Source organism: Triturus cristatus, chromosome 4_1 (genome assembly GCF_964204655.1).
Source record: "Triturus cristatus chromosome 4_1, aTriCri1.1, whole genome shotgun sequence".
Classification (NCBI taxonomy): Eukaryota; Metazoa; Chordata; class Amphibia; order Caudata; family Salamandridae; genus Triturus; species Triturus cristatus.
The window spans coordinates 922,217,645-922,238,578 of record NC_140585.1 but is presented as its reverse complement, the minus strand read 5'-3'; the positions used below and the strand labels follow the sequence as shown (position 1 = coordinate 922,238,578).

The 20,934-nt window shown below is 45.3% G+C and overlaps 1 protein-coding gene across 1 annotated transcript in view; it reads right to left on the bottom strand.

Moving 5' to 3' along the window:
• NCAPH2 (non-SMC condensin II complex subunit H2) overlaps positions 1–20,934 on the bottom strand; it is a 326,298-nt gene that overhangs the window by 198,577 nt on the left and 106,787 nt on the right. The window contains exon 5 of the mRNA XM_085653753.1: positions 14,451–14,532. Coding sequence (XP_085509879.1) covers positions 14,451–14,532 — 82 coding nt within the window. The remainder of the gene's footprint in view (positions 1–14,450; positions 14,533–20,934) is intronic.

Genomic DNA, 20,934 nt, shown 5'->3' with positions numbered 1-20,934 from the left:
GCGGCGCCTCCATACACATGCACACACACAGCCTCACGCACACAAACACACACCAACTGAATGCAAAGTGCATAATATATATGTGTGAGAAAGTGGCTCTGTATATACTGTTCCCAAATAGGTACAGTGTGTACAGAGTCCACAGTCCCCAGAGGTTTGGCAGAGGCTAAAGTTAGATATAACCTTAATCTCTAAAGTGGTAGCTTGGTCGCGCAGTAAGGCAGTATCAGAGGACAGTGTAAAGAATTTTGTTGTACACAGTCAGCAAATGTTTTCACACACTCAATAATTGAACTCTAGGCCAATGGTTAATATATAAAAAATATATGCTTGTTTTATTTTAGAACCAACAATAGGTGTTAAAATATACTTTCACAGAATGAGATGCTTTAGGTAAATAGTTTTACAATATGCAATTGGCTTTTGTAGATATTAACAAGTTGTTGCAATAGGCAACACAATTTTAAACACAATCATGCATTGAGTTCAATGGAAGTTTCAGATTATTTGCAATAGCTTACTCTCAGGATTACTTTTGTAATTCCAGGACTGGATCCTAGATTCAGTCCTGGGACAGTTCTTAGAAACAAGTGATAAAAGTCGACTTAGTTACTACTAGGATTTTTAAGTAATATTTTGCGATTTTAAAAGTTGACACTTAGAAGAAATTTCATAGAAAACAGTCAATGATTCCCTACGGAAGAAAATTCAAGTTGCAGGTATAGTATGTTCTCGTTACTTTTGTAATCCAGTACTGGGTGTCTAGACTCAGTACTGGGACCTTTATCCAAAACAGGTAAGTAATTACGTTTTCACAATTAATACGATTTTTAAAGAATATTTAAAGTTTGCAAAAATCGACACAAGAAATTCAACAGAAAAACAGTTAATGATTTCCTATGGAAGAAAATTGGGGTACTGGTAAGGACGGTTGTGAATATTTTTCAGGGTCAGTGCTGGGCACCAAGATCCAGCACTGGGAGCTCACCTAATAGCAGGTGAGTATTTTCGTTTTCGTTCCTCGGCTGATTATTGGTGAATATTTTAAGTTTTGAAAACTCCACACTTAGAAGAAATTTCAGAAGAAACCAGTCAATGTTACCCTATGGAGAAAATTGAGTTATCGGCTTTCAGGTAAGTACTCGACTGGCAAAGTTAAGGTTCTGGGCACAGACTCAGGGGTCTCCCAGGGTCACGTAGGTACAGTTGTTACACCCTCAGCGGCACAGGGGCAGCCGGGTGCAGAGTGAGTTAGGCCCAATGTTATCCTATGGGAGGCAGGGGGGCCTTGGTTGGTAGCTGCGGACTAGCAGGCCACGCGGCTGTGGGAGATGGGCTCCTGGTCACTTGCTCAGGGCAAATGGGGAAGTAGATAGGTGTAGAGGTTACACTGCCAGGGCCACTCGAGCGGCCGGGTGCAGGGTGCTTTTGAGCCTTCGGGCGCTCAATTGATTTCAATGGGAAAGCTCCGGTTTGGAAAAAGACTGAAAGCTTGGGGACAAAGATTCTTCAGGTGCCACCATCACTTCGAGAGGTAAGTTGGGTAGTTGGAGGATAGGTAGGTACCCAGGAGTTGGGCACAGGGGGCCGCAGGGCGCCGGGGTGCCTTTTGGTGTCGGGAAATCTTACCCTCTGTTAATCGCGGTTGGTGAGGTACCTGGTTCTGAGGCTGCAGGCGTCGTCAAGAGCGTCAAGGGAAGTCCTTGGGTGCCGGACTCTGGGTCACAGTCGCCGGTGGGTCGTCCTCATGGTCTTTGTTCACTCCGGCACAGGCCAGGCTTGGCGGGTGCAGAGTGTGCAGGGTTCGCGGTTCCGGGCTGATGCCAGGGATTAGAAGCTGATTTTGAGTAGAGCCTCTACTCATGGGAGTCCCAGGTGCTTAGAGCCAAAAGGTAGCCAGGCCCTCCGGGGTTTGTGAGGTTGCTGGTCACAAGAGATGCCGGGTTGTAGCAGGAGCAGGTTCGAGGGTCGACAGGCCGGTAGGGCTGAGGCCAAAGCAGTTGGTGTCTTCCTCTTCTTAGCAGCTGCAGGGCAGGTCTTTTTTCTTCTTGTTCTTCTTTGTATTTCGGAATCTGGAATCTGGTGAAGGAAAGTTCAGGGTGCCCCTAAATACTAGATTTAGGGGCGTTACAGGTAGGTGAAGGGCAGGGACCAATGGGTCCCTGTCCTGGGGTGGTTACACCCCCTATTCTGCCACTCTCCTGTGGGAGGGGGGCAGTAGCCTAGTCCTGATTGGGTAGGGTCTTCCATCTTCAAGATGGCGAGCCCCCGGGATGTGCTTCACCTCGCCTCCTTCACCTGAGGGGTGGGGTTGGCAGGCTGGCACATCCCCTGTCCTTATTTGGGGTTTCCGGCCAAGCTTCCCGATATAGTGGGGGTTGCAAGTGGCCTGGGGAAGCTCACAGAGGTGGCATGCCTTTGAAGCTTCCCCCTGCCCATCCTGGGGGAGGAGATCTAGCACCTCGCCCAGGATGTGCATTGTTGCAGACCCAGGAGAGCAGGGGCTCCCCTACCCAGGGGTCCAGCAACTTGTCTGCTGTGTGGCAGCCTAGGCAGCCTCTCAGACCAGACGTGGATTGTAGGTTAGGTTTCAGGGGGCCTCTCTAAGATGCCCTCTGTGGTGCTTGGTACATTAAACCCCACACTGGCATCAGTGTGGGTTTAATGTGCTGAGCAGTTTGATACCAAACTTCTCAGTCTTCAGTGTTGCCATTATGGTGCTGTGGAGTTCGTGTTTGACAAGCTCCCAGCACCATGTACTCTTAAATGGCAGCACTGCACTTACAGGGCCCAGGAATGGACCTGGGAAGTGTAGGGGCACAGGGCTCATGCTTCTGTGCCCACACCACTGGCATAGGGCATCCAGCTAGAGGGGTGGCTGATGTATGCCAGGGCAGTGTAGGTGGTGGGCATGGCACACAGGGATGTGTGCCATGTCGACTCTCTGTTTTGTCCTGTACCCAGACACTCAGCCTGCAAGGGCAGTGTGTGTGTGTTAGGGTACAGGGCCTCTAAGGGTGGCACACTAAGTGCTGCAGCCCTTAGAGGCCTTCCCTGGTCACAAGGCCCTGGGTACCTAGGGTACCATTTACCAGGTGCTGACATGTGGCCAGGGTTTGCCAATTTGGGTTGGAGGTTTTGGTTTAGGGAAGGAACATAGGCCCTGGGCACCTGATTAGCAGGAGTCCAGAGCACACTCAGTCAAAGTACATTCAGCAATTCAGCAAAAAGTGGGGGCATACCATGCAAGAAAGATGGCACTTTCTCACAATATGTACGCAGATAATACAGTGTTTTGCAGGTGTGCAACTGGTACCAAGGAGGGAATGCTCATGCCTGGTAAATACCTCACCCTGCTGTACATCCCAAGTGCGGTATTATGTGCCAAAATATAAGGCCTCTCTGAAGGTGGGCGCTAGGGGCTTCCATAGTCTCAGTAAAGGGCAATCCCTCATATTAAGATTTAGTGTCGGATTCACACTCCAAACCATTTGTGATCACATGTGAACGCTCATTCTCGCAGAAGTTTAAACATGCCACTGAACCTATAACGATGCATTTTCTCTCTAAATAAGGCCTGTGTGAGTCCTCAGTGACTCAGACTGGAAGCGTGCACGTGAAGGCCTGCTTTGTGTAATTCATGGTCGAAAGGGGGCCAGAGCAGCATTTCTTAAAAGCGAAAAGTATTACCATAATGTCTCAATTTAAAAATGTTGCTGATTTATATTTGGGGAGTGGAGGGTGGTAAGCCTTTATTCAATGTTGTGCATTGCTTATATAAACCACATTGAAAATGTGTTTTTCTTTTTAAGGATGTGTGTGTGTGTGTGTGTGTGTGTGTAAGGATATGGCTGGTGCAGAATTTTTTGGTACTTTAGAAGTAGCCATAGTCCGTTTTCATGTATACTTTATTTCGAATTAAGGTTATTTGTTAATTCTCGCATTTATAAACCATTTCTCTCATAATTCTAAGGCAAAGGGTGTTAAACTGTGAGTCGGATGTATGCATTGTTTTCCAGCAGCAAAACTCCTGGCTCCCAGCTCAATGCAGTGTTTCAAAGTTGACATTAGTGAAGCTTTCTAATATTTCCTTAGTGATGTAAATAGACTCTGAAAGCAAGGTGTGGTTTGAACCCTGTTGGAATTGCCATAGACCACCACATCTAGCATCAACAGGACCCTTTTTTTCAATCATTAGACTGTCAAGAACTAGAGAAATTATGACATGGGTAATACTGGTACAGGTGCAAGATTCGCACCAGCTGCACCCCCCCTGTACGTTTAAAATGAGAACGTAATATTTTTTGCCCCTCTCTATTCTGCCCGTTGCTAAGTGTGCAAAGGTTTAATTGAAAGAATGCATGTGTTTTGGCTTAACAAACATTTAGACCCCATACTTGCAGTCTACCTTTGCAGAATAGAGGTCGACTGTGTGGAACGTTAAATAGAAATTGTAACTTTCCAAATGTGTTTGGGATCTTTTTCACTAATTGGTATGTTTTGGCCTGTAAAATCACTTTATTGGGGCCATTTTTGGCATGCTTATCGGAGTTGATCTTCAGTTACAAGGAATAGTGATGGCACGAAATACTCAATATAATGTAAAAATTACACGTTTCCCCAGATAACATGTTTACCTCAACATACTGAATATTATTATTGCTTGAGAACAAACCGAAGGAAATGATACCGAGTGTGTGGAATGCCATTTTAGTTAAGTTCTTCACATTACACAGTGCTTCGCTTGCATTTAATCTCTGTTGTGGTACAGGAGGGATTCATGAAAATGAATCATGGCTGCCGGAAGAAAATAAACAAGCATTGGCATAGCCAATAGGTCTCGCCTTTGGGACCTTATAAGTATTTAGCCATGCAACAGTTGCATAACTAAACACTTATAAGGTCCCAAAAGCGAGACCTATTGGCTATGCCAATGCTTGTTTTAACTGCTGCAATCTATTGAAGCCTCACGGAGAACATCAAAGCGGCCGTGCGGCCGCGAAAGTGATCGCGATCACGATCAAACATCAAAGCGGCCGTGAAAGTAATCGCGGAAAGCACGACACGCGCCCGCGCACATGCACTGTAGCTCTTGGCTGGTCTGGCAGCACTTTTTGGAGCCCTCTCAGTAAGTCTTGCCAGACCAGCGCATGCGCTGGGTCAGGCGAGGCCTAAAAAGTGAGCGGCCGCGCTCGTGAGAAAGCACGGCAGATAGCACGGAAGAAAATGAAACTGATGGCACGTAAAAAAATGAAACTGACGCAGCCGCGGGAAAAAAATAAAAGTGAGCGGGAAGTGATCGCAGGACGGCGCTCTGTGGTTGGGGAGGGGCAGAGGGAGGCGCTTGGGAGAGTGCTGTAAGGCTTTATGAGCCATGACGGCCAGACAGAGGAAAGACAGATGAAATGATACACAGTGTGTGGAATGCCATTTTATTTAAGTTCTTTACATTACACAGTGCTTCGCTTACATTTAATCTCTCTTGTGGTACAGGAGGGATTCATGAAAAGAAATCGTGAATTGGAGCGCCTCCATCGTAGCAAAATGTCAAAATTAAAACTCAGGAGATTAATGACATCCACAAAACCAACAGAGTCCTGAAAACTGTCTGAGCCCTCAGCTCATCTAGCCGCTGAGGCGTTCAATCAGAATTTGGGGAAAAACCTTGTAAGGAAAAACATCACAAAGGAAAACAGTAGTACATAATAACCCAATCCTGTGTATCAAAGAACAGTACACATGAATACAATAGCATCATGTAAGGAAAACTTTAGTACATAACCCCCAAATCCTGTAGGTTAAATAACACTACACATGAATACAATATGAGGGAGGTTGGGGCTCGTGGTTTGAGCAGCCATCATGGCGGGAGTGCTCTAGTGAGCTATGCTCTTTGCCCAGTTTATCCGGTGATTATTCTACGGTGAGCCCTGCTCTGTGCCCGCAGAGTTTTTTCCCGTGCTTCCTGACTGCCCTGTTGTGCCTGAAGGAGAAGGCACCACTGCGAACAGCATTGTGGCAGGACTGGGGGCCCCTTCTACAACGGCTGGGAGTTAGGCCACGGCCTGAGAGGCAAGGCTGCTGGCGCTAAGCTGCTGACATCCGGTGCTGAGAGGTGAGGAGGTGGAGCCGATTCCCAGCTGCAAACTGCAGAGTGGTGATCTAGTGGGCCATGGACTGTGATGCCCTGTGGTGCCGTGACAACCCTGGCTGCCCCCATGAAGCTGCGGGGGTGGTGCGATGCGGCTGTGTGGTGGTAGGCAAGTGTGGAGCATTCGTACGCGCTGTGAGTGTGACCTTCTCCCTAGTTACTGCTGACAAAGAACTGGGGTCGCCCAAGGGAGCCTGAGAGTGTACACTGCTTGCTGGTGGCACTTGGGACCTGGCTCAGGTCCCGCTACGCTGGTTGCAGCAACCCCCCCCCCCCTATTTCTGGCACCTCACTGGATTGGCACATCTGAGGTTCAAGATGCTCCATTAGTGTGAACCTAGGCACCGCCCGCTTCTGGTGCACAGTGTGAAGCAAGGAGGCGGAGTGTGGCTGCGCCTGTCTCGTTGCTGGTCTGAAGTCGTCTGGGCCCTGCCTGCTAATTCAACACCGTTGTGCTGTACTCCCCGATGGATGGGATGATCTGATAAGCCCTGGGGGTAAAACGCTGCCCATCTAAACTTACTGACGGCGTCACTGTAGCAACGCAGACCTCTTTGCCTCTCTACATTACTTGGTTGGGCAGCAGCTGGGGGAGCCAATGCCTGGCTGTTTGCTGTGTACACATCTGAGGCCTGCTGCCCTTCTATACACCGTCTAGTACAAACTGCCCGAGGGGCCCGACGTGTGTACTGTTGGGGCTGCTTGTGCTGCTGTACTCATGGACACTGCATGACGCTGGGAAGCGGGCCCTTATCTTCTTGAGTGCCTTGACATTAGCTGTGCTGGTACTAGGTTGGCATGCTGACTTGCACTAGGATTGCCCACCCCACCATCTGTGCCACTTGGCTCAAACAGCACCAGCCCTACTTTTCTATGCACAGATCAATCCTGCGGGAAGAAAATAAAAGAGCGGCCGCGCTCGTTAGAAAGCACAAATCGTGGCCGCGGGAAGAAAATAAAAGTGAGCGTTCGTGTTCGTGAGAAAGCACGGCAGATAGCATGGAAGAAAATGAAACTGACGGCACGGAAGAAAATGAAACTGAAGGCACGAAAAAAAAAAAAAACTGACGCGGGAAAAAAATAAAAGTGAGCGGGAAGTGATCGCAGGGACGCGCTCTGTGGTGGGGGAGGGGCAGAGCGAGGCGATTGGGAGAGCGCTGTGCTTTATGAGCCATGCCGGCCAGACGGAGGAAAGAAAGATGGCGGCTGCGTACGTGCACGCGCTCGTGAACGCAAGCTTGAGGCTTGGAAAAGCCTCTGGTAGCACTTTAAAAATCCACTAACTAAATGTCTCGCAGAGCAGCGCCTGCGCTGGCTACGTCGAGATCTAAAAAGGGGCACTTTCCTACAAATGTCCCTTACATTCATGCTAGGCCAACATGTTTCTGCCCTGACTAGTGCCGATAACAGTCAGGGGCATTCATCAGGGCTCCTGGGATCCCGGTCTTACTAAGATAAGCCTATCTCACAGTGTGAAGTGCTCAGTTGTCATGAATATAATTTCTAACTTGACAACCAATACAAAGTTATGTTTCCCTACATTTTGGGAACTAGTATATCACGGTCTGGTATCCTCTGTTGTCACACATTTGTCAAAAGCTGCAACTGCGGGATGACCGTGTAAACAGCCGCTTTTACAGATCTCCTACATCTTGTGGCATTAAAGTGGCAGGAAGTCCATATTTGAGCCTGGTCTGGCCCAGTAAGGCCTAACCTTTCACTTATCTCAGTGTATCTAATGGTATTCGTAGACACAGGAGGCTCTTCTCATATTCGTAGGAAGTATACAAGGAATAATATATTTTGCTCCTTGCCAGTGTAAACTGCTATAAGTCTCTTGATCACAATGACTGGTGTTTTGAGGAAGTGTGGAGGTGCAGGAGGATCAGTTTCTCCTTTCTCTTGATCAAGAAGTTGTGGCTAAACCGGACGTGTTGCTACAATGAGCAATGTCACATGCTTTGGAGCCCTGAGAGCAGCAAAGAGCAGCATGAACTGACCTCTTGGGAAAATGGGGACCCCTCTCAGCCCATTGAGCCCTAGGGAGCTCCTAAAGTGCACTTTAAGGCAAATATGAAAAAGGTATCCTCCTCCCCTCCTTGCAAAGGATTTGAGAGGCTCAGGCAAACGTTTTTGAAGAGGCAGGCTAGCACCTTAGACAAGTCTACAGACTCCAAATACCCTGGGACTACCCCCACTGATGATGGAGGTTTCCCTAAGCAGGAGGGCCTTGATGATACAGAAGTATTGGGTAACCCGAACTAGAGTAGGACTCGGGGAATGAACCTGGGCCAAGCAGACCAAGCAGACGGCATCAAGCATTCAGACTGGAAGGCTCCCTAAAGAGGGGATATTGGGGGTTAAAGGAGCCGGTGGTATGTTCGAACAGAGAACATCTACCACCCACACTCAGCAGAGTAAGTTTTGGCTCCAAAGGTAGCCCATTGTGTGGGTAGAAGTAACAACAAGCCCATGAATAAGTACATCAAGGGCAGACTCGGGGTGAAACGCCATGCCAAAGACTGTCTCTGGAGGGCAAGCTGGTCTAACCTCAAAGATTGATACCCACATCCATTACCAATTACATAAAGGATCCCAAGAAAGGCATCCAGCATTCCTGGAAAGCTGGCAGGACAAGCTATTGGACTTCTTGGGCACTAACCAAAATTTTGAACATGGCTGAGGCCAAGGAGACTGGCAACTTAATCTCCCCAGATACTTTGACAGGCTGGGAGCCGAGGACTGTTTCCTCAAAAAGGCAAACTGGGCACTCTCCACAGAGAAACAGCACTCTCCTTTGATAAATATGAACCCAAAACTGGGCAAACTGGCCACTGTTGAGGTGCGCCCGGTGGCTCAAGGGGTCTCTCCGAGGATCCCTTCATTAAATAACTAAGTAAGTTTTTGACTACCTTCCCTTCATTAGACAAGGCCCAAACCTACATGAAGAAAGTGTTCAGCAAAAATGTTTTCAGAGGGGCTGGCAGAAGCCAAGGTTACGCCTCAGCTTTCCAGAAATACACGGGAACAAGGCAGTTTAAATATCCGGACCAAAAAGTTTCAGAAGATTCTTCCTATCCAGGTGTTCTAAAAGGACGTGGAGGCAGGGGAAGCTTCAGAGGGGTAGCTAACGCTCCGGAAGGAGACAGAGGCAAGGGCTACCCCTTCATTCATTTGAAGGTTGGGGGGTAAGCCTGGACCTGGTTTATCACCATTTCAAGATGGAAGGGCTACACCTACTCAGATACATTCTGCTAACAGACAGGATGGTAAGGCCGGATCTGAAAGATGCTTATTTTCACTATTACGATTTTTCAGCCCCACAGGATATTCCTCCAATTCAGATGTGGTTGTGAGGTGTATGAATTTTGTGGCCCTACCTTTCGGGCTCTCTTCTTCTTCTTGATGCTTCACCAAGGTGATGACATCCGTAGATGAATTACTAGGATCAAAAGGTGTCATACTATCTAGCTGATGACTGTATACTTTTGGCACGATCTGTATATAGCAACATCCCTACTACAAGAACTAGAATTTCCTAAAACCAATCGGATATCGAACATCGAAGCCCTGCTATTGATGTTTTTGGTATTTGTCATCAATTCCGTAGAGCAGATGCTAAAACCTTTTTTGAAGACGGCCCTCATCAAGAAGGATCGAAGGCGGATTCTGGCAAAGGAACACTTATACTTGTGATACATAGGTAGAGTAGCTGAGATTTTGGCATCATCAATTCAAACAATTTTTCGGAGGCCCCTGCATTATCGAGCCCTGCAGAGACTGAAGAGGTATACAAAACAGTGATGGATGGAATGCTTGAATTAATCTCAGCCACTGGTAATCACTTATGGTCGTATCCCAATCCATCTTTATTTTGCATACCATGCCACCTCGGTTTGCACCCAGCTAAATGCAAATCAGTCTTAACCCTTCTCTAACAGGAACAGGGCAGCCAGAACTGCCAAGCAAAGTCCTCCCTGAACACAGGCAACCCAGGACCGGTTTCGCTCTCATTAGAGCCGGGTATAGCTTGGTTCCAGTGACACAGTCTGCATGGTACCCACGTCTGGACATACCCGTCCCACTTGGGCTGACACAATAAGTATACAAAACAGTGATGGATGGAATGCTTGAATTAATCTCAGCCATTGGTAATCACTTGGGGCCACATCCCAATCCATTTTGCACACCAGGACACCTCAGTTTGAACCCAGCTATATGGAAATCAGTCTTGACCCTGTACCAATAAGAACAGTACAGACCGAACTGCAGAGCCAGGTCCTCCCTGAACTGGAACCAAACTGAGGTGTCAAGGTGGGCGAAATATGATGGATTGGGATCAGGGCCCAAGCGATTGCCAGTGGCTGAGATTAATTCACGCATTCCATCCATCTTGTTTTTGCATTTGACACCCTAAGTGCATCGGGTACGGCCAGACATCGGTCCTTCGCTCAAAGTGCCACAGGAACCAAGCCTCACCTGGCTGAAGAGCCCTTAACAAGGGCGATACCGGTCCATGGTTGCTTGTGTTCGGGTTCAGGGAGAACCTGGCCTGGAAGTTCCGGCTGACTATTCCCATGAGGCACAGGGTCAAGATTGATTTGCATCTGGCTGGGTCCAAACTGATGCGGTATGGTGGGTGAAGAATTATGGATCGGTATGCGCCCAACCATTTGCCAGTGGCTGTTAGTTCAAGCATTCCATCCATCAGCTTGTTGTTTCTGCAGAGAATGAAGGCTGCTTACCCAAAGAAAGAGCTATCCTATGAGGCGCAAGTTCAACTGACAGCTGTAGCCAGGACAGAGATCCAGCAGTGGCTAGATCACATGGAGGCTTGGAATGGCAAGTCCATTTCCAGGTCGGCCCAGATATTGTCAAAGAGTCGGGAGCCTGCCGTTCAGGCTGGGGTGCCCGATGTGGAAACATTACCACAGGAAGGCCGTGGTCGGAACAAGAAAGAATTGCATATCGACTGTCTGGAACGGTTTGCAGGATCATTTGCAGTGATGTGTCTCACCAGATACAGGGTATCGGGCTTCATTCTTTTCAAAATGAACAATGCATCAGCAGTCAGATGCATAAACCACCATGGAGACAAGATAGAGAATCCTAGAGAACTGGCCAAGGATGTTCAACACATCTGTCTGGACAAGGGAATCTCGGTGGCGACGTATCTGTTGGGGGAAGGTCAATCTCAAAGCAGACTGGAACGCCAGACACCTGAAGAACTTTAGTACTTGGAATCTAGATCTGATTCCTTTTGACCATTTTCTTATTGATGAATTGTGGGCCCCACCTTCAGTATTTATTAAAGGGCCAGGCCTTCTTTTCTCTTTATTGCCTAGCAATGATCATAAATGGAATACTGTGCAACTGCACCACGAAAACCAATGATAATGTGGCTTTTATCATGTCACGTTTTGGTATTTTTAAAGCCCGGTTGCCATTCAATGTCTGGGTCTCAAAACATATTTTTATTGAATTTAGTGTAGGCATCAGGAAATGATAGCTATCCCATTAACATAGCTCGTAAAAATCCAGTACTCACGCTATGAACCTTTACAGCTGTCTATGGGGCAAGCACATCATCTGGAAGTGCCAATAAAGAGTTTGTCATTAGGTGCATTGTAGGTCACCTCAACAGTTTGAGGCCTCCCAATGGCTTTGGATCAATTGCGCTTAGCCATTGAGAAGCAGATTGCTTGGAAAAGCACTCCAGCCAAAGTGGAGGTGGAGGTCTTCGACTAGCACAGAATGGTCACAGCTGTTAGGGAAGCATGAGACTGCTCAAAGCAGGTGGGGCACAATTCTAAGTGTATAAAGAGACAGTTTACCGTTATAACCATTTAGGCCTCACCCATAAACTCACAGCACCGTATGTTATTTAGCTATTTCTAGTTTAATTTCTTTGCCACTATAATATTTGTAATTCAAGCTAAGATCTTGCTGTATTGTGGCATACCTGGGATGTTTAATCGTCTTGGGTGAATTGATGCTTGCTGGTTATTGAACACCTCGAGGCACAAATCCGTTGTGCTCTTAGAACTTCCCTATCCATTTTATTAAATATTATTGGTGCTTTGTTCCACTGAAAATGTTGTGATATTGCAGTCTAAAAAAAACAACAATTTAAACCGGAGATTTTCATACTGATGGTTGAGCCGAGTGCACATAAGATTGAACATGCCTTTATTGAATAATAAATCCAAATGCCCGCTGCTTTTGCACAGCATATTGAATAATAAATCCAAATGCCCGCTGCTTTTGCACAGCACAAAGAAAAGGAAATTACTATACTTTGAGGAAAAAGAAAACTGCATCCTGCAAAATGTTTTTATAACGGATTGGTAAGTATTCATGCCTAGAAAGTTTGGACCCTTACAAAGGTAAAGCTGGATGATTATATTACCGTTTCTTAAATCCATTATTATAAATGATGATTTATGCCTTCAAACTGAGATTAAAGGAAAAAAACAAAGGTTGCAAACAAGTTATGTTGATTCATGTGAAAATCTGATAATATTTTCAGTAAACTCTATAAACTTCAATTTACAATGAGGAGCATCCTCGTAAGTCTTGAAGGCACTGAATGAATTTAACTGAATCCATCCAAATGCTACAATGACCAAAGAGAAACAAAATACGCAAAGATACTTCATCTCATGCAATCCCAATTGGCAGATTCTAAGAAACAGATATCACCACATTTGATGACTGTAACAAAGAAACAGTAATGTTACATCTTGTATAGAGTCAACTTGTTAGGAACATGAAACAGCGAGCAAAGCTGTAGGTTCATTAACTCCCCCAGATGATTAGTTATGATGCTTTTCTGGAATCCAAATATTTCATTGCCAAGACAGAAGTAAAACTACTAGTCATGGAAATAAAATCAAACTTTTCAGGAGGGGTGAATCAGGCTTCTTGGTCTTTATTAAATTTTAAAAATGTTTCCTTAAGTAAGTTTCAAGAACCACTTTGAGCAGGAGAAGCAGCTTGTAAGTCTAGATATAATTTTCCGTGCAATCCTTCGAAATGGTATGAAGGCCTACATAGTGTCTCATGTGAATAGGTTTATTATTAATGCTATGAGGAAAAACTTTATTTTGATGCATTTTTAAACAAAATGCCTCAGGCAGCATGTAAATACAGTTGCTGATACAAAATCATTTGACTGGATTTGAGATACCTGGCTATTTCTGACTGTGGCTGTGTGAGAGCAGAGGATTGTCATAACAAAAACACAGTTCTGCTGGGAAAGGAAGCGGTGAAAAGAAATCTACTGACAATCGGCTAATTCAAAACAAATTCAGGGTCTCATCATGAATTTGATGCAGTACCTCCGGGGCTGTGGTAAATACAAATACAAAGGAATACTTTGAACCAGAGCTTTAAAGTTGGTGTATCGCCCCACCAAAAAAAAAAAAACACAGACTAAAATCAGAGTTCCAAGGTGCATGAAATCCAATTTCCAAAGCATAAAGGATGTGTAGGAATTAAGTTGAGAAGTTGGCTGGAGGAAGAAATGTTCAGCTACAGAGAGAAAAAAAGCAGTTATACACCATCTAGGCTAGAGTGTTTCAAGCTGGTGATGTGCTGTACTCTGGAGTTTAAAAAGGGAGGCCAAGAAAATATCTTTCCCTCATGCTGCCATCCACGTCATCACCACATCAAAACTGAAGTGAGGACACTTTCGAGTTGTCAGTCTTGATTGAATGAAACAAATCTTTTTAACTGCCTAGGTTTTTTTTTTTTTTAAAGAAGTGGGAAAAAGCATATCTTTTTCAGTTTCTCTCATTAAATAAATCACAACCAGCAAGGTGATACCTGTACATAATGGCAGCACAGGAGCACCACATTGGTAATTGATTGTGGCGAGTGCACTCTTATGAAATAGGTCTACTTAGCATACCAAAAATCTACTGAGAATGAAATATAGTGTGTACATTTATCAGGTACATAAATATGGAGATATACTGGTTGAAACCTCATTTCTGCTAACCAAAACTTAAGCCTTAATAACATTAAGATAAGGAAACAATAAATGTGGTTAAATACAGATGGACATTTTGAATTCCTTAAAATGGTTCCTAAATGGGTGAAAGTTAGCCCTGTGTGTGTTTGTACTTTGACAAGACTTATTCAAAACAGTGATTTCTAGGAATACTAACTACTAGTTTATAGATGTGTTTTAAAGAGGCACACAAAACCCCATAATATCTTTATAGAAGGCCACACTTCAGCTGCTACCACTCAGTTTTGGGCCCAGCATTAAAAGTGTCTAAAATCATCTACTCACCTCTTCCTGCTCCTGTCGATTGGCAAAGGTTGCATCCTGATCCTGCCCATCTACACCAATGGAGGCCGGATGCTTGTCCCGCCTGCAAAAGAGACAATTCAGAGGACTGCATACTTTGGCAAATTTAAAGTACAAAGTAACTATTATGTAGTCAGTCTGGCTATGACATGCATCTATTCCTCACCTCCTTTCCATTTACACAAAAATACACAGAAACGTCTCCAATACAAGCATAATCCTACTTATAAAAAGACATTTACACAGTATTTAAAACTGACACGCTAAGCGTCAGAATTAATTTCTGCTGTAATTTGCTTAAAAATTACATGCCCACAAAATCCCTCATTCAGAGAATGGAAGGGAAAAAATAGTAAAATGTCACTCCAGTGAAACGCCCATACTCAAAAAAGCATGAAGCTGTAGTCAACAATAAAGCAGTGTGTTTGGTGGACAATATAAACGTCAAAACTGCGCAAGACTGAGCCCACGCACACCATCAGGATATGTTGGCCTTAGTCCTGGCTAGCTCAGAGTGCACCATCTGTGCCCCTAACCTACCAAGGTAACAGGTGGTATGTGCAACCTCAGAACATCACAACCCTGACTCCTCAAGAAAATTGTGGAAACAGATCTAAAGTCCTTTCGTTTGGTAGGTCATGCATGCCCAAGCAGGGACACAAGAAATACTCGATTGACGTTTCAACATTTATTTAGCAATAGAATTCTTGTGTAAAAGACATGTACTGCGATTATCAATAGAAGGAAACACAACAAAGTCAGTCATCAACATCAGGAGAATGGGAAAGAACAATTCAACTATTGTGCTGTTACATAGATTATATGCTTGCATATAATTATAGTTATAGTTGTGCTCCTACCTAGCGCTCCCTATCCTAGTGTAGCTAGGTTGGGTGAATCTGGCAGAATCCTTGTAGGGAGATCTAACTTCCCAGTTACCTATGTTTCATCTGGGAGCCCGTCATGGCATAGAGATGGGCACCATCCTTCTCAGGAGGTAAACAGGATTCAGCTGGGCTGAACATCCGGCATGGGGTGACCTCGACAGTGTCAGCGAAATGCTCTTCTAACTCAACAAAGGAGTGATGTATTTTATATAATAAACTTCACCCATGCTGCTTTGCCGAAGTCCCAGTCACGCTGTCATTATTGATTCTATCCTGACAATGCGGTCGCTGAGTGAACAAGAATAAACACCAACATTTTGTGCAGTGAACTTAAGCATTTGTGCAGAATGCTCAAGGCTCTGATTATATGCCCACGAAGAAATGTAAATGTAAGAAAAAGTAATTTCTGAGATTATTATCCATACAAGCCACACAAGCAGATGTGTGTCAAATGTCAATGTTCAAGAAAGATGTCAACTTTAAAACGTGAACATGTAAAATAGTGGTGTACTCTCTGGGCCAATGTGACCACATAACAGCAGCTCTCTAGTTTTAGTCAAAAAATTATACAAAATGGGATGTTGTCCTGCTTTGCCACAGAATATACCCATTACTGTATAAAGTACATACCCAATGTGTAAGAAAATATGCCTGTCAACGTAACAATGAAAAGCACATCTATTTGCCAGAAGATATTCCTAAAGGTGTCTTATATTATGCCTCGCAAATGGGTATGCCCCCTATTAACAAATACCCCCATTTATTTCAATTGTGCCAGACAAATTGCTAGTTGAAAGACAAAAAGAGATGGCCATTACTTTTAAGAACACCAACATTGTAAGCAAAGCTTCACTGTGCTGTCAAATATGCCTAACGGTGCCAGATTACAGGTTTCGTTTTATGCATGCTATAGACTTTTCGGCTAGCTCCAACCCTGGGGTTCCAAGTACTAAGACAAAATTAACAGTGAAGGCTCCGTAGAGACACACAAGAAGAGCAGCTAAAGTCTGACAGTTCATAGGTGGAGTCACTGTACCTTCATATGTGAAATATTTAGTGAAACATGCATTTACGATGAGATTATGTGGGACATAGCAGAGTCTCAGCGTTTTGTGAATTCATTGTGGGCAAGGGAAGCTGGCCTGAGGGCGATTGAGATGAAGGGCATCTCAGTGCTTAAATGTAAAAAAATTAATTAGTGCCAGGGCCCTCATCAGGAGGCGACTGCAGCTTGCACCAACTATTGCCGCTGCCAATGACCGCACTAACACACTACTAATCATCACCCTCGTAAAAGTGTGACAATTCCAGGCCCCCAAAGCTATAAAAACATGTATTATTTTGTATTGAATTAATAAACGGCTGTTGTCCTTATCTCTAAATTCGACTGACAGTGCCACCATGTGCAGACTGTCATAAGTGTCAAGGGCCGGGCACCGGAAACCACTAACCCAAATTAAGCACTGGGTCCTCCACACCAATGCAAAAGGAAGGGTTACATTGATATGTTCAATACATTACTAGACTGAACAGTGTCCTTCATAAACAAGACTCCAGCATACTTCTTTCAGGGGACCAATTATATTTTCTATTATTCCTATTAGAATTTAAAAAAGCTAAATTAGTTAAGTAGTTGAAATGTTCAGATCGCTTCGGAAACAGTTTACCATAGGGAGCCTTCTCGTTATTTGGCATTGTTACTTTAGGTTTGCAGGCTACTCCAGACTTCTTGGATTCAGGACAATGTCAGTCCGGCCCAGCTCAATTTAATGGTAAGCCAAGAAAAGGGATCTTCAACATACACCAATTTACATGAGGGATGGATACCTTAATGCATTTAGCAAAGATGCCCTTGAGAAAGTAGGATTCTAAGAACATAACATTTTCTTCTCTGTAATGGCATGCTCGTTCACATTCATGAAACCAAACAACAGTGTCTAATAAAAGTGTGCTGATTTGCACAATTCATTGATTGGAAAACTGCACAGCTTTACGTGTGGTAAAATGGACTTTCAGTCTACTTCAAAAGCGTCTCTTGGACATTGATAGCGTGGCAATACAGGGCACTTTCTACAGGGGCTAAAGACTACTTAGAAAAAGATTAACAAATAGGCAGGGCCATGTAGTTAGTTCTTTAACTAACAAAAGCAGTTAGGTCTTTCTAGCCTCTGTGGCCTTCTCCAAATAGTTCTAAAGTGCAGTTATTCCATTTAGGCCAGGAAGAGCTCTCTCCTATATAGAGAAAGTACTGGGGAAGAAAAAAGCCAAGGATATCCAATTTATCTCAAAAGCAGACATGACCTTCAGATTAAATAATTCTTAGGGAAACCCAATTAACATCATTGTGAAATATATAAAGCTCAAGAGATAACACGGGCTGTATTTCGCATCCTCCCATTTGATGTAATGGCAAACAGAAAAGCCACCTTCCAGGTGGGTGTTAGAGGGTGAGATTTGTGCCTGGCTTGTATGGTATGGCCCGTTAAGTTAGTGAATGCTATGTTCAGCTTCTATTATGGAGAAGGCTTCCTTCATAGAATGAAAATTTCACCAGACCCAACCCCCCACACACCTCCACAACCTAAAATAAACACACTGAATGGTAAAGAAGAAGGATATCGAAGAGAGGATCTTCTTTTTGCTGCAAAGGCCTGTATATGAACATTTGATCGCGCGGACACGCGCTGGAGTAAGGCTCTTAACTGACTTTTAACGTGCTTTTAAAAATCCCCCCCTCAGTTTAAGGTTTTATTTAGCGATTCTGCACTGGTGCTGTCTTAATTGTTTTTACATTCGGGCCGCACTTGCACTTTACCTCTTACCTGGCACTCTTGCAACCAGCAGGAACCTTCCGCCCCGGTCCACCACGGGTCGTCCCGATTGCGTGGAGGGAGCTGGTGGCAATAAAGTTCTCCCTTCCAGCCAAGAGGCAGGGGTCGGATTCGCACGGTTAGCAGTATAGCTGCTCAACCTATTTCAGACGAATGCCGACCACGACGCACAGCGTGCACGCCACCAGCGTGCCAAAGCCAAGCCTGTCTGGGGCCAGGGGTCATTCCCCCTGTCCAATTTCCCGCAGGTACTTGCTCTTACTCCCCCGACCACCTGTGTGGCCTAAGGAGGACTGCGAAGGAAAGCTGCTTTCATTCCCTACTCCCACCCAAGAGTAATAGCACCTGTTCCCACTGTTCATTTTAATTCAATCCATTGCCTAAATTCCAGCCCCTCGTGAAAAACTATGCACCTTACAAAATGTTCCTACTAAATTGTAGGTCCCTAGTCAAACATGTTGCTGAAATTTCTATACTATTAGAGGAGGAATACCCCGACGCTTTATTTCTGATTGAAACCTGGCTCAATAATGAGTCTGAGCCAGTACTTGTACAAACTCTTCCCCCGCTTACCTCATTCAGCGGCTAGACCGCAAAAGCGGTAAGGGCAGTGGGATTGCCATTATATATAAAAACATTATATATAAAAACAAGTTCAAATGCCGCATCACAGCCGAGCCGATTGCCCCCTCTAACATTGTGGCCTCCAAGCTAGTTAGGAAACTCTTAGCACTGCAATTCAGTCAAGGAGTTTCTGGAGCGACTCACATCAAAGGTCGTCTACTGGACCCCATCTTTACCAACAGCGAGGAATTCTCAGCAGGGGCTCCCAAACCGCTCCCATGGTCAGACCAACTTTTGATCCCCTTGACGTGGAACATTGTAGGTCCACCCTCCTCATTTGATATGATCAGTAGCCGGGAACGCTCACGGTCCAAGCTTCCCCTAGAGCAGTGGGTCCTAGTCCTCAACGCCACTAGACCTTCCAATGAATCAAATCCTACCGTGGTCAATGAGAAGTTTGATAAGTGGATTGAGTACTCTCTAGACCAGGTCCTCCCCAAAAAACAATTCCGGTAAAAAAAAAAACAGTTCTAAGCTCTCTCCGTGGCACACCCCCAAGCTCCGTGAACATAAACAAACCAGTAAGAAGTTAGAAAGGAAATGGAGGAGGAACTACGCAGCATCTAGCAAACAAAAATACAGGGAGGCTATAAGAATCTACCAGGAAGCAAAAGACACACAATTGAAGGACGGAATGCAGAACAAATCAAAACATTCACCCCCAGTCAAGAAATCTGGGTTAAATCCATCATTCTTTTGCTCACCATGCCAGCCCATTTTAGACCTGGCTATATGCAAATCAGTCTTGACCCTGTGCCTCATGGGAACAGTCCAGCCCGAACTGCCAAGCCAGGTCCTCCCTGGACCGTAAACAAGCATCCTAGGACCGGTTTCAGGGTTTCACCCCTCTTCAGCCAGGTTAGCTTGAATCCAGTGGCACAGTGAGCCCGGGACCCACGTCTGGGCATACCCGGTGCACTTAGGGCCAGGAAGCAAAAGACACACAATTGGCCATATGCAAATCAGTCTTGACCCTGTGCCTCATGGGAACAGTCCAGCCTGAACTGCTAAGCCAGGTCCTCCCTGGACCGGAAACAAGCATCCTAGGACCACTGGAATTAAGATATCCTGGCTGAAGAGGGGTGAAAGCCCGAAACCGGTCCTAGGATGCTTGTTTCCAGTCCAGGGAGGACCTGGCTTGGGAGTTCGGGCTGGACTGGACAATCCTTAATTGTGGTGTATGTGAAGGGTGGTGTGAGTGGTAGGTGAGACAGCTGCATTTGTGGAATAAATGAACACGGAGGAGTTTCTTTAAAATTCTAAATTCTTTTATAGCTGTAATCCTAATCTTCCAGACCACAACTGCTTTGTAATTTCCTCGTGCATGGGGCTGTCTCCATGCTACGGGTTATGATTTTCCTTAATTTCACCACAAGTGTCCCATAGGGAGGGGTTAATGTTAGAAATCAGTGGCGGCTGGCATCTACAGGGAGAGGGTAGGCGCGAATAATATATATTTTTAAAATATATATGGCGAGACATTTAGAGTGTGGACTTTTAAAAGTCCGACCACACGCTTTTCGCTGGCATAGAGCGTGCGGTTACGTGCACAATGATGAGCAGAGGCGCCATCTGGCTTTCCTCTCTCGTCATGGTGCGCGCACATCGCACACCACTCGGCAGCCTGCTTTTGCCGTTTGCCGTCGCGCGCGCGGGCACATCAATTAACTTTTGAGCATACTCCTCCCCCACCCTTTCATCTCACTTCTACTCCCACCAGTCCATGTCCGCCGTTGGGGACAGGAGGAGGACGGTAGGCACGGGGTGCCATACTTGATTTTGGAAGGGTATTCCCGGGAAGCGTGTTATGCGTGTCTACATTAGTTGCAGTGCACTTTTGTTTCTCTTTAGATTGCCTCGCCTCGAGTTTGGAATGTTGTTTGCTGGCTTTCAGATGCAGACCCCTCCCACGGCTTGTTGCCGCTGCGCCTCACTTTAATCACTTTTTTTAAATGCAGCATACGCGCAACAAGAGGCTCTTAACAAAAGGTTGTTTGTCCACGCGTTTTGTTGAAGGGTGTACTATTTTACACAGTGGCACATTGGTCTGTGTAAGGGCTCTGAAACCGTGCAGCACTCTTATTAACAGAACTTTGTGCGAGACTGGCACTGTGAAACCTATGC